Source organism: Saccopteryx bilineata, chromosome 2, assembly GCF_036850765.1.
Source record: "Saccopteryx bilineata isolate mSacBil1 chromosome 2, mSacBil1_pri_phased_curated, whole genome shotgun sequence".
Taxonomy (NCBI): domain Eukaryota; kingdom Metazoa; phylum Chordata; class Mammalia; order Chiroptera; family Emballonuridae; genus Saccopteryx; species Saccopteryx bilineata.
Window position 1 is genome coordinate 128646784 of NC_089491.1, and position 14395 is coordinate 128661178.

At 37.5% G+C, this 14395-nt stretch overlaps 1 protein-coding gene and 1 pseudogene across 2 annotated transcripts in view; both read left to right on the plus strand.

Moving 5' to 3' along the window:
- The first annotated feature begins 751 nt into the window (after positions 1-751).
- LOC136322309 (MSL complex subunit 3-like) lies at positions 752-11862 on the plus strand (annotated as a pseudogene).
- RASSF9 (Ras association domain family member 9) overlaps positions 11685-14395 on the plus strand; it is a 35596-nt gene continuing 32885 nt past the window's right edge. The window contains exon 1 of one of the 2 annotated variants that reach the window (XM_066257788.1): positions 11685-12058. In XM_066257788.1, the coding sequence (XP_066113885.1) occupies positions 12012-12058 (47 nt within the window). In that variant the 5' untranslated portion in view covers positions 11685-12011. The remainder of the gene's footprint in view (positions 12059-14395) is intronic. The other variant, XM_066257789.1, reaches the window with a different exon arrangement.

The window sequence follows — 14395 nt, forward strand, 5'->3', positions numbered from 1 at the left end:
ACATGAGCCAAATGTAAATGGTAAAGAATATTATGATCATGTTTATTAAGATTATATTTGTATCATTTTAATATTAATAATTTAACTATTTTAAAATACAAATCAGCAACATTTGTTATTATATAATAGTCTGTTCAAATCACTACAGATTAATTTGAATCACTCCCATAAGGCATTTCAAAGAAAAAAAACAGGTTTAATGTTTTTACTTTTGGTACTAATAATATTTGAGATAAACCTCAGGGTCTTAAGCCAATAAATGATTGTCTTTTGTAGAATTTTTAAAGGTTCTGAGTTAAAAATATTATATTATATTTATAAATGTTGACTTCTTTTTAATATTTACTGATAATATCTAGAAACTAGTCAAACCTAAAGGCTGATCATAGACTTGTAATTCCTTACAAGTAATAATTCTAGTAATTGCATGTGAGAGTAGTTGAGGAGGTGGGGAAAGAAGAGGTGGTCTTAACTCTTCTAGAAACAATCCAATCTGGAAAAATAATTTTTGCCCAAATCACACACACTAAATATCAGGAACTACTGGGGGATGGAGCTACCATTTATTGGCTATATGTTATATACTTGGAATGTTGTATATGTTACCTATTGTAATTTTCAAAACCATCATATTAGGTATGAATTCTATCTATTGGAGGTTAGGTAAGATATTAAAGTTCAGAGAGTTTAAATAACTCAATGTCCTGATGTCATACAACTAGTAAATAAGAGGCCAAATTCAGATTCAGAGATGTCAGATTCCAGAACTCATGGTCTAGGTGAGGAGGAATTTTGCACATGGTAGCAGTTCTCCAGTTCTCTTAGGGCATTTGATCTTTTTCAAAGGGAAGCAAATATTGACTGAGAGTTTTCTATTACCAGTATGAATCAAGTCCTGAACACTCACTGTTTTATATATATTTACATCAGTCATAATATAGGACAATTCAAAGGCTTTGCCTTTATCTCTCTCACTTGGCATTATTTATCATGTTCTTGAATTCCTTTTCCCCCAGTTTACACACAGAAAATGTGTCTTTTGTCTCCACAATCTTCCAGGTTGCTATATGTTGACAAACTACCTAATGTGAAATCGTATACAATTTATTTGTTTCAACTCCACATCCTTCTATATTTTTCAACATGCCAACAGGGCAAAGAAGTCTGCAAATTATTTCAGAGAAACTTTGCCAAGCTATTATCTTAAGTGCCAACTTTCTCTTTAGTTCTGACATTGAGAAATATGGGCAGACGTTTTGAAAGTGGGAGGATCTGAGAGATTTACAAATATTGACCCAGCACCATTGGAGTGCACACTCCAGGGTTTTGCCAGGAGCAGCCCTGAAGTTTTAATAGGTGTGGCTGGTCAAAGAAGTTTCTCCAGCAGCTGAGAAGTATTGCGGGTTCATAGGTTCCATCACAAGCATGGTAGCAGCTTCCTGGTATCCTGCTTTTGCTCTTCATTCCTTTCAACACCTTTGTAAACAATTCTTTGCACCAAACCTTTCTTGGCTTGAACCACCTAAAGTGATATTTAATGTCAGAACTAGAACCATATGGTGTTCACTTTTCTTTCCTAATCCATTCTATATTTGTTAAAGGAGACTTCTGAATTTTAAAATTATTGTTAGTCTTTGGCACATTAAAATTTGAAGACTAAATTTTTGTAATGATCATACCATATATCATTAAAAGACTTTCTATTTTTTTAAAGAAAAATTCTGCTAGTGCTCCACGAGTTCATGAAAATTATTGTCACTGGATTAAAACTACTTTTTAATAAACTATGAGGCCCTGGCTGGTTGGCTCAGCGGTAGAGCGTCGGCCTGGCGTGCGGGGGAGCCGGGTTCGATTCCCGGCCAGGGCACATAGGAGAAGCGCCCATTTGCTTCTCCACCCCCACCCCCTTCCTTCCTCTCTGTCTCTCTCTTCCCCTCCCGCAGCCAAGGCTCCATTGGAGCAAAGATGGCCCCAGGCGCTGGGGATGGCTCCTTGGCCTCTGCCCCAGGCGCTAGAGTGGCTCTGGTCGCGGCAGAGCGACGCCCCGGAGGGGCAGAGCATTGCCCCCTGGTGGGCAGAGCATCGCCCCTGGTGGGCGTGCCGGGTGGATCCCGGTCGGGCGCATGCGGGAGTCTGTCTGACTGTCTCTCCCCGTTTCCAGCTTCAGAAAAATAAAAATTAAAAAAAAATTAAAAAAAAAACAAAAAACTATGAAATAAAGTTGTTCTGTGAGATTGAACTCAAGTTATTTAAATGCTTGCAAATAGAATGAGCATATACACTTATATAATTTAAAAAGACTACAGAGTTGGAAGAATTGTGTTTCAAGCTTACTATTGTGAGGTTTGGAAATTGATTATTCTCTGCTCTCCTTAACAGGAAAATACATCCTTGCATGGATGAATTCTAAGGTCTGTTTAAATTCCCAGATTTGTATTTTGTTCTATTATATATGTTAACTAAAAAACTATATCTGGGTTATTAACATAGTTGAGAAAGTTTGTTCTTGGTTCTCCTCCATGCTAACACATGCCCTGGAGCAGGTATATTTATCTGAGTCTTGTGTTCTCCAGTTATATAATGAGACATTGTAAATAGAGGGTATCTATATTTTTTACCTACTCTAACATCTTTGGATACAGTCTGACTTCATTGTTTTGAGTAGTAGTTAAATCTTCACATGGCTCTAAATCTTAACCTTTTAATTCATAAAATTAAAATAATATTTTATTTTCTGTTGGCCACATTGGGATCAAATGAGATATTAGACATAAAAATGCCTTATGTAACACAATACAATATATTATGATCTGTTATTTAGTACAGTATGTGAATGTCTATTTGAGGGTGTTTATATATTCATATGCACACATTTAATTTTATTAAAGTATCTGTGTTTCATAACACTTTCTTTGAAGTTGAGCAATTTATAATAATAGCCACCCTTATAGGAAGTTGTCACTAAATCTCTTCAGAGTTAATAAAAGCCATGGCTACTTAGTAAAGAAATTTGTCCCTTTATTTAAGACACAAATATCTAGCCAATACCCAAACAGTCAGCTATTCAAATACTGTTGAATTAATTAAAAGCCTATTGAAACTGGATGACTAATTAGACATATGATTATATGATTATGTAAGTCCTTTAAAAGCTTAGGGGAGCCATTCTAAACTTTTTTGGAAAATCGAAAGAACATTGCCACCATAGAATATTAAAACTGAAATAAAATCTTTGCTTCTGGGCTTTTCCTAACATTTAAGGGAGTTATTTCACCCATGCTCAAACCTTTTAGAGAGATTAGTTCACTAACCTTGTTACCTACATCCATTATTTAAAAGATCCTGGGAGAAAATTCATATCCATTCCAAATTTTAGACATGACTTTTTTTTTACCATGAACAACTTCAGACAGGAAAATTCTTCAGATGATAGTCTCATTGGAATAATAATAGCAACTCTGGAATTCAGTTTGTTTTATACTTCCCTAAATTTTTTGAGGTATTCTACCTTGTGTGTGTGTGTGTGTGTGTGTGTGTGTGACAGAGACAGAGAGATGGACAGATAGGGACAGAGAGACAGGAAGGGAGAGAAATGAGAAGTCCAATTTTTCATTGCAGCACCTTAATTGTTCATTGATTGCTTCCTCATATGTGCCTTGACCAGGGGGCTATGGCAGAGCAAGTGACTCCTTCCTCAAGCCAGCGACCGTGGGCTCAAGTTGGTGATCCTTGCTCAAACCAGGTGAGCCTGCGCTCAAGCCTCCGGTGGCCTCAGAGTTTCTACCTGGGTCCTCTGTGTTCCAGTCCAACACACTATCCACTGCGCCACTGCCTGGTCAGGCTCTACCCTCTTTTATGAACAGCTTTGCTCTGCCTGGTGCCCTTTTGCTATATCTTACTTATCCAAAGATTTTCACCTGAATCTGGATGCTGCTATTCTTGCCAGTTTTGATTATTTGTGAGTTTTTCTTTGTTGTCCAAACAAAAGAGATTCCGGGTGTTTTTCATTTTGTTTTGTTTCATTTTTCTTAATTAAGCATAGGGTTGTGAGTAAATCAGATAAACTGACTTATTATAATAAGCTATGTAGAATATTTTCCTCATAAATTACCATATAAGTAGTGACAGATTTGTTCAGAGTCAAGTAACTGTGTATACTCCAAGATCTAGAACCTCAGATCTGCTGTTAGGTTTATGCAGGCCATGGGGAAAACTAGCTGTTATCAGCACAGGCACATATGATAATTATACCAGTGAGACAATTTAATTATTAAAATGGAAGAGTAAATTTCTAGTAATAATTGCACAACACATCTGGACATGACAATATTTTTTTTAACAAAAACATCCTCTTAAACTTACTTTTAATGGAAAATGAGAATGCATTTTTATTATTTTCATAATTTTGCAGATCAGAAAACGAGGATCAGAGAAATTGAGGAATTTATCCAAGATGTCTACTAGGAAGTGGCAGAGCTATGACATGCATCCCAGTCTATGCACCTTCAAAACTAATGCTTTTGACTCCTGTCCTATATCTGCTACCCTAAAGTTGAAAGTCAGAAGACTTTATATGATAAAAGGCTTTGAATGTGATTACCAGAAATGGGAAGTGAGCAGAGGGAAATTGAAGAAACTGAAGATACACACTTTCAGTAACAAGATAAATAAGTACGAGGGATGCAATGTATGGCATAAGGACTATAGTTAACACTATTACATGATCATATATATATCTATATATATGTGCTTAAGAGAGTAAATCTTAAGCGTTCTCATCATTAAAAATCATTTTTTTTCTTTTTGCTTTCTCTTTTTTATTGTATCTATATGAGATGATGGATGCTAACTAAACTAATTGCAGTTATCATTTCAATATATGTAAGTCCAACCATTAATCTATACACCTCAAACTTATATAGTGATACATGTCAGTTAGATCTCAATAAACCTAGAAAAAAACAGTTAAAAAGAAGGACATCTTAATATAGAGATTGGTTCCATAAGTGAACTAAACCAAGAATTGATACATTTCTTTATTATACCTTCCTAAAAAACAGGTTTTTCTGCATCTGCCTGGTGTACAGGGCTGAGCCTGTGACATCAGTGAGGTCCGGATGTCCAGGAGGCCACTTTCTGGTGCTTAAATCCCTCTTCATCTTGTGGAAGCCTCTGCACCATGTGGTTTCCATTCCGTGCCCTGACGACCAACTCAGATTGTCCATGTTATTTATTGTTAAGAATGATGAAAAAGGCAAAAAGATCCCAGAATATCTGATCCATTTCCATGGTTGACAAAAGCTGGGCTAGAAAGGCAGCTGAAGAGCGTGTCCTCTGTGACACAGATTACAGCGTAAATTGCTGGGGAAAGCTATTGCTCTCCTAGGAACAGGAAGAAAGAAGCACTGATGGTCGTCTCCTGTCAATTCTGCCTTAAAAAGCCTCCCCGTTGAAGAAAAAGATGAAAATGATGAGAACTCAATAAGCATTTTCTCTGATGCCAGTTAGTGAAGGAAAAGATGAAGCAATAAGTGAAGAAAGTGACAGCGAAGATAGCACTGAAATAAAGGATGAACCAGAGCTGCACACACAAATGGAGATGTTAGAAAGAACAATGACTCCAGACATCCCTGAAGTGCTGAAGGAGAAGCTGGAGGACGATCCTTGTTCCATCAACAAGAGGAAATGGTTAGGGAAACGTCCATGCCAGACCAACCTCATGACTATTTTAGGACCCTACCTGAAGCATTTTCATCGATTCAGCCTTGTGTCATCGTGCTGCGACACATACCAACACGAATGTGCCTTATATCCCAGCAGAAAAGAACGCTGACCTTTATAAGAAGACGGTGCATGGATTAATAATAACCTCTGATTACACTCTCTCACTGGTTTTGTTGTATCCATATGAACAATATTTTCGTTCAGATTAAGGAAAGTGCGCGAACACTAATAGGAACAGGAGGAGCTCTCTCTGAGCCCACCTTTGTTGAATCCATCCACCCAATAGTCCACGGTGAGTCTGCCAACCACAAGTGGAACAGGCCACCACCACCACGCCCCCTTCCTCCAGAAGGCACGAGGCTGCCCCAGAAGCCTTGCGGTCTCTGAGGCGGTCCACAGGCCTCTCAGCCAGTGCAATAGGCTGCCTGAGAGCAGCATCTCGCCTCAGCCCAGGCGTCCGCAGCAGGACACGTCTGCCAGCAGCCCAAGCTATTTCTGAACCTGGAAAAGCAGACTCCTGTGTATAGCAGATCATCCTCTCCTGTTCCTGTGACCCCCAGCAAGACAGCGAGTGCAGCTTTGAAGGCAGGGGAACTAATGAAATAAATGAGGTCCTCTCCTGGAAACTTGTATCTGACAGTTTCGGTCTAGGTGACCATGCGCCTCCACCCTCTTACGTTTATCTGGCACAACACTTGCTGCTATTGTTTATGAAACTTTCAGAAATCCTTGCAAAGATGTCCTTTTCTGAGAAGAATTGGAAGGCTTTACTGAAGCGCTTTGACCCCTTTCTCTCAGGTTTTTAGCAGCGTACCATGACAACTTCTTTCCCGAGTCTGCCTTTTTTGCAGCCTGTGAGGCACACTACAGCACTAACGACCCCATGGCGAGTTAGTCAAGTTTTGATGGCTCTGGAAAGACGGCTTTCCCTAACTATCTTTGTACTCCAGGACGCCAGCGGAGAACTGGAGAGATGGTGGGAAATGTGATGCCCACTCCAGTGGGGCTCCAAAGAGGCAGACTCAGTTATTTGAGTTGTTTCATACTGTACTTTCTGCTGTTAAGGAGAACCTACTTGATGCCTGGGCAGCCGACAACATCTGACCCCAGCCACAGTACACGTCATCTGTGCAACACATGAAACATTTACGAAAATGTTTCAGTAGACGTCGACGTTGTTAGCAGTAACCACCTTTTTAAGATATTTGTTTCCACTGGCAAAATTGTTTTTGCGAAGTTTTCATTCTTATGATACTGAGCAACTCTGTTCACAAAACTTTAGTTTTGCTTGGAAACTGCAGAGCAGTACCATAATATTTTAGAGGGAATTGATATTAGAGACAAAAAACATTTTGCAGCTGTACATTTGCTTGTTAGATTCCTTTTATGTAAAACTTTATTTTTGGTTATTAAAAAAAAAGTGTTGCCTGACTTGTTTGAGATTTTACAGTTATACATTGTAGTGTAACACTATGGTTCCCATTTGGTAAAAATGTTGTTTTTGATGGTCTAAGCAGAGTCTCCCCCCACCCACACATACAAAAAATGGGTTTTCTATCAGAATACATTTTAACACTTTAGCTTTTGAGGTCAACTCAAGCACCGATTAAATAATTTTGATTTGGTTGAGAAAACATTCATTCTTTCATTATCATTTTCCATGTTGATTTTCACTTAATTTAAATAGATAAGAAAATATAGCCTTTTATATATTTTGGTTGAACTTCATACTCATAGGTGAACAAAAGGTGTTTTCTACCATCAAAACTTATTTCACACATTTTATCTTTTAAAAAAGGTAGAGATTGCACACACTCTTTCTTATATGAAGATTTCATATTGGTTCAGAAAAGAACTGATGCATTCTGAGTTTTAAAGTATAATTTTCAAAAATCTAAAATGTATGAATTATATAAGTAGGTAAGTATCAAAGATTAGCTTAATTTACTAATGAGGGGTCCAGCAGAATAATAAAGATGGTCCAAAAGAAGTTAAGAAAGACTGTTATATATAATTAGTGAACTAAAGAAAGAATGTTGAAATAAAATTTAGCTATACTTTGACCGGGCAGTGGTGCAGTGGATAGAGTGCAGGTCTAGGATGCTGAGGACCCAGGTTCGAAACCCCAAGATCTCTGGCTTGAGAGTGGGCTCACCAGTTGAGCGTGGGTTTGCCGGCTTGAGCATGGGATCTTATACATGACTTCATGGTTGTTAGCTTAAAGCCCAAAGTCAGATGGTTGGATTCAGATGGTTCGGCAGAACCAATGCCTAAGTCTTTGTTGAGCTCAGCAAACCAGTTGTTAAGGTGGCACTTATAATCAGGGTTTTCTCTAAGATGGGCACCTGGGCAGCCACCCAATGTGGAAATTACAAATTTTCATTCCTTAGTTTTTCTTAATGTTCATCTGTGCAACAGCGTATTCCAAGCACCCATAGTAATGTTCATTCTGTCCATAGGTGAAAAGAATTGCAAGTGAGGGTGCCAGTCAAAAAGCAACATGGAAATACCTTAAATAAGTTCAGTTTTTTATCAAGTATTAGTTAATATTTTTTCATTACTATTTTAAAACTCTTTAACATAATCTAGTTTTGTGTACCTCTTTTATTGTTCTCATTTACATATTAAATGCATGAAATAATAAACTACCTTTTGGAATATCATTTTTTTTAATACTTAAAATGGTCATTAGGTCAGACAACTGGTTGTTAAATTATTTGAATCCCACCACTGCCATAGTTGCTGACTTGAGCCCAAGGTCACTGCTTTAGCCCAAGGTTTGCAGGTGTGAGCCCAAAGTTGCTAGCTTGGGAAAGGGGTCACTGGTTTGCCTGGAGACCCCTGGTCAAGGCACATATGAGAAAGCAATCAATGAACAACTAAGGTGCCACAACTATGAGTTGATGCTTCTCATCTTTCTCCCTTTCTACCTGTCCCTGTCTCTCTTTCTCTCTCTCTCTCTCACCAGATAGATAGATAAAAAGATAGATTAAAAATTAAATTTTAAGAAATTGGTGATTTTCTACAGAGCAATAAAACCATAACCTTTTGAGTTACCTTTCTACTAGACAAAAATCATTTGTGTCACTCCTGAACAAAAATAATTTACAACTCACTCTCCTTTATTCCAATTTAACACCGAATTTTTCAGATTGTGGGCATAACCAACAGTAAGAAATAAGTTTTAAAAAGTGCCTTCTTCTGAAGTGAATAATCTAATAGAAATTATTATACAGTATTCCACTATATCATGAAAAAGACATTGACATTAGTTTGCCTCATTTTTAAGTTGAGATAATTTTTTTAATATTACTCTATTCCTTATTTTTTTTGTAAAAAAATAAATGAGTATTTTGTCTAATAATTTGTGTCAACACTTGTATACAATATTTCATTTAGTTCTCAAATTAATAAACTTTGGTTGTTGCCTTGGGAAAGAGTCTTATGAAAATAAACTTGGACAAAAGAGTTTAAATACTTTGAAGATTATTGATGTACATAGCACATTCATTTCTACAAGCTGTACTACTCATGTAGAGTAGTGACTGTATCATACTGACAGACTTAAGCATCCATCATCATTTTTAAAATCAGGCAATTTGGTAAATGCAAATAAAATCTCATTTCAATTTAGAAATATAATATCTGGTTACTAGTAAAGTTGAGTTTTTAAAAACATAGTTTTCTTATTTTCTTTTAAAATTATTATTTGTTTATTTTTCTTTTTAGATATAAGTGACCATGTTTTGAATCCTTTTAACTTTTAATATGGAGGAATATTAACACTTGTGTTTTCATTCTTACACATCAAAGAGCTTGTCATGACCAGTATTAATAGAATATTTTATGTGAGGAATAACAACATCATAAATGAGACTCATTTGTGCTAACTTGAAACACAACATAAGATTATACTAATAAAGATGTAATGTTGTTTCCTCTTGTTCCATTAAAACTCCTTTATTGAAAAATGTTTTGTATAAAAACTATATATACAAATAATCTTAATAAGGGTGGAGAACCGAAACTACAGGAAACAGGATATTTGTGAATGTAAAATTCTTTGCAAACTGACGGCAAGCATTATATTAAAAAGTAAACAATATAGCTTAGAGAGTTATGTTTAGAACAACTTAGAATAACTGGGTGATCTTCCATAGTGGTTTAAATTATTCTTTTGTGATGTGCTTGTAAAATAAACACAAAAACTGAAATTGATGTACACCCTAAATTGTTATATATGTTGCATGCAAAGAGTGTATATGATTATATACATATATATATATACACATGTATATACACACAGTGTACACACACACATATATGTACATACAGGAACCTGGCTGGCACTTATGCCAATGCTGTGCTCAGGAGCCCTCTGGTCTTTCAACAAACACATATGTAAACGGAAGCATGTAAAACAAAATACACCATTACTAGTTTTGGTGTTTTAAATGTTTTCTTTGGTACTATAACCATAGATCTATTTAAAAGGTGGGCATATATTCTTAAATTATACTATCTTCCAGGGCTAGAAAAAAAGGTAATTGAACTAAAGCATTGGCTGCTGTAATATTTACTAATTTATTACAAATGGGGATACTCTCTCTCTCTCTCTCTCACACACACACACATACACACACACACACACACACACGGCTTATATGCAATAAATACAATTATAAACAAATAACATTTTAAATAATACATAAAATACTTATATGTAATAGATATAGTAATATACAATTTAGAGGACTAGAGAAGAATTATCATAGTAGATATTGGAAAAATTATTTTTTTGAGCTCTGTAGATTTCTGAATAAATCAATGCGTAGAACACTATAGTAACTTTTGAGATCACCATTTTTTGTTAGATGTTGTTGGGGTTGGCGGGTGGGCGGGTTCTCAAAGGAAGTGCGAGCCGTCCATGCACACTCTGTCAGGGTTCAGATCCACCTGAAGGGTGATTCATCTTAAACCCACAGTTCTTTGACTTCTTTTCTCTCTCCACCTTTACCTCGGAAGTCAATGATTAGAAGCTTTGCGTCGGAAAGGGAAGCAGGGATGAAGGGAGGAGAATTGGGGCGAAATCCTAGAAAAAGAAGTCCTGGAAAAACTCTGTAGCCCCTCGACCCCGGGCACCGCTTTCCCACGGTACCCGGGGCTCAGGGGAGCTGGGTAGGGCGCTGGGCCCGCCGCACGCACCCGCGTGCCCTCGTCCAGCTCTGCCCCGACTGCCCGGGTCGTGGGTTCGAGTTCAAGGGTACCTGGTGATGCCTGCCCTCCCCTCCACCTCCACTGCGCATATCAAGTTCCATGACGTCCTCCGGGCGCGGACTGTCTCATTACTATTTGAGTGAGGGGCGGGAACAAACAGTTGGCTCTTCCTTCAAACTCCCACTCCCCCAAAGGCCCAGTAATTGCCCGGGACGAGGCAGAGGCCCGCGTAGACCCCTCGAAAGTCAGCCCCCCACCCCCGACCCGCTCCTCGGCTAATGCTGTGATCAGGAGCCTTTTGGTCCTTGGCCTTTGGGAAGATGAACTTCAAGAACGTGGAGTGGAGTTGGGGGAAGCGCGTAGGCTCAGGAACTCGGGGACCGAGGTTTTCGAGGGGTCTGTGACCACCTGCCTTCGGTCTCCAGCGTCGCTCCTCCTCCGCAGAGGTTACAGCACTGACACCCCGGGCGGGGGATTTTTGTGTCGAATCCGCAGGCAGAGTTCTGGGCCCTCACTCCTGCGTGCCGCGATCAGGTTTCTTTTCACAGACTGGAGCTGCTGGGAGGTGGGGTATTTACTTTTAATCTTTTATGTACGTGCAGTTCATCTTGTGTGGTTGGCTGTGGAAAGAAGGGAGGGGGGTTTCCAACTCGAGTGAAATTTCCATTCCATGGCCATTACCGTGCCTGTGCGGTTGGCAGTTCTTAAAGTTTAGCAAGTCTGCAAATAAGTACAGAATACAATAGAGTCCCCCTCCCTTCCTCTCTCTCTCTCCCTTTTTTTATTCTTTTCCTGCTTCCAATCGCGTTCTCGGAGGCTGAAGCTGGGCAGGTCTCCAAAGGTGCTTCAGCCACAACAATCCCTCAGTTCAAAGTTAAGCAGCAGTTGCACAACTTCCAGCAACTCTTAGCCGGCTCCTAATGAGCTGAAAGCCAGGAACATCTGAGGAGGTGAGGAGGAAGCTTCCAGTCATCCCCCTTTCACCCTAGAAATCCAGATACCACCTCGCCCCCACCCTCAAATAACTTTGAGATAAGGTCCTCCCTGTTCAATTAATTGCCTGGCGGACCATGGCTCCCTTTGGAAGAAACTTGCTAAAGACTCGGCATAAAAACAGGTAAAGTCCAATGTGTGTGTGCTCGTTCGGGAGTTTGAGTGAAAGTATGTGCTTTGTTGCAGTTAGATTCTGATGAAAATTGTTCGTGGGGGACAAAGCCCTAGGGCGTTAGGTCTTGTATTTATACTTAACTAGTAAGAGTATTGTTCCAGTAACAATGACTATAATGACCAGGACAAGGATCACGGAAAAAGTGATTATTTTAACTCATTCCCCCCACCCACCCCCTCCTTTGGCCAGTTATTGTTCGTTCCACCACTAGCATCGCCAAAATCTCTCTTTCTGTTGCCTTGCATTTTTGAAAGAAGTGTGCTGGCAAGTTTCATTTGCTTCAGAGAGAACTTCAGTGCGTTATAGGAAAAGTTAAAATTTTGATGTAGGTATATACAAGTAAAATTCCTTAACTACTATTAGAGCGAAAATCACAGCTGCTTATACAGTCCTGAAACAATGCTTTGGCTCCCCTGAAGCTTGGAAAGTTCCTGAACTGAAAATACTCTGTAGAGATAATTTTTGTGATTTGTTTCTTTTGAAAATCGTTAAGAACTTTAGGTGATGTTAGCACTAAGCTAGGGTTCAAACAGCTGTCCTCCTTAAACCTTATTAATAATATTTTACTTCGCTTTGATTTCCTTTGCTCCTTCAATCCTTCATTGCCCATTGTGTAAGTAAATCTCTCTCTCTCTCTCTCTCTCTCTCTCTCTCTCAGACAGATTTTTTTGAGCCAGTAAATGTGTTTTAGTCCTATAAAATATTTTATTAACACCTTCAATACTACATTTCTGTGCCAAAAAAAAAAATGAGGATAATTTTAGACATGGGTTTACTTTTTTAATGTATTTATTTTGGCATAAGGGCTTTTCCACAACTCTTCTCTCAATCATACCTGTTTGTACTTGTAATTTATTTAGTGTAAATTTAAAAGCATACAATTAGATGGTAGGAAATGATACAATTATTTTAAAGTGCCTGCATAACTATAGAGTGATACAACTTTAAAGGAAATCTCCACAGTTTAATTTGTACATGAATGTCCACTGGAACATTTTGTTTTTAACTCATTCCAAATGTATTCATGATTTAGATGTAAGTTTGCTTAGGAAACTAAAACAGCAATAATTAATGCTATAAAATTTTCTGAACCAGTTTTATTTGCTAATAACTTATAATATACCATAATATGATATTTCTGGTAACTGGTAAAACTGTATGTTAAAATAAAGATATGCTTTTGGGTATTATTAAAGATACATTAGTGATGGTTATCAAAAATAAGTTTCTATCTTAATGCATTAAAAATATTCCAGAATACTCCCCTTGTCAAAAGAAAACCCTTGCTACTTTTCAATGATTATTCAGTTACATTATATATGAATATGTTTGTTTAAATACTGTTAAAATATGTAAAAAAATGACTTTGGTAAAGTTCATGGTTTTATAAGACAAGTTATATTTCTGGCACACTAATCCTTTTGAATATTTCCCCTGTAGTTCAGGACTGTTGCGCACACACGCATACTTGCTTTTTGTTTCTTATTATAAATTCAAGCATTCTGTCTTTGGTATGCCAGATAACAGTGCAGTAAAACTTTGTGTGCAGCCTGGGAGTCTTCCTCCTGGAAGCACGTGTCCACTTTTAATTTCGCCACCGCACCATCTACTCTGCCCATAAAACTAGTTTTTGTTCAAGTAGGTGAGTATACAAACACTTTTTAATATGACAATATGCAGAATTATTAAAAATTGTAAAGAAAGTACAATAAAAATGAGGAGTTTTATAGTATTTCAAGTTTCTCTGTAAAAATGAAATGGTCCTCCCAGAGGGGATGCTTTATTATGGATGTGTTTTGGCAAAGGTGGTAATAGTGTGGATGTTAAGCTCTTCTTATAACTGAGTGCTTCTGTTTACCAATTTGTATTTTTCTAACCCATAAGAAAAGTTTAAACTATAGTGGTAGTCGAGTATATAAAATAATGGTATTTCAAACTAAGCAGTAAATAAGCCATAAGGTGTATTGAAAAAGATTTAATGTATATTTATTTTTTCAGTATTGAGTTTTGCCATAGATGAAATATTTTTTTCTTTTGTCTTATTTTTCCACTTTCTCAAATGTGAAACTATAGTTGAAACTTAGTTACATGATTAAGTTTATCCATATTGTTTACCAATCCCACTAGGACATAGAAAAATCAAATAATTTTCCTTAAATGATGAGTTTCTGTCCTTTCATAGAAAATGTAATTGATGATGAAACAGTTATCTGAAAACAAGAAATGCACTCCTCAGACATTATATAAAATTCCTTGTAGAATGTAAAAGAAGAATTTGAGCAATAT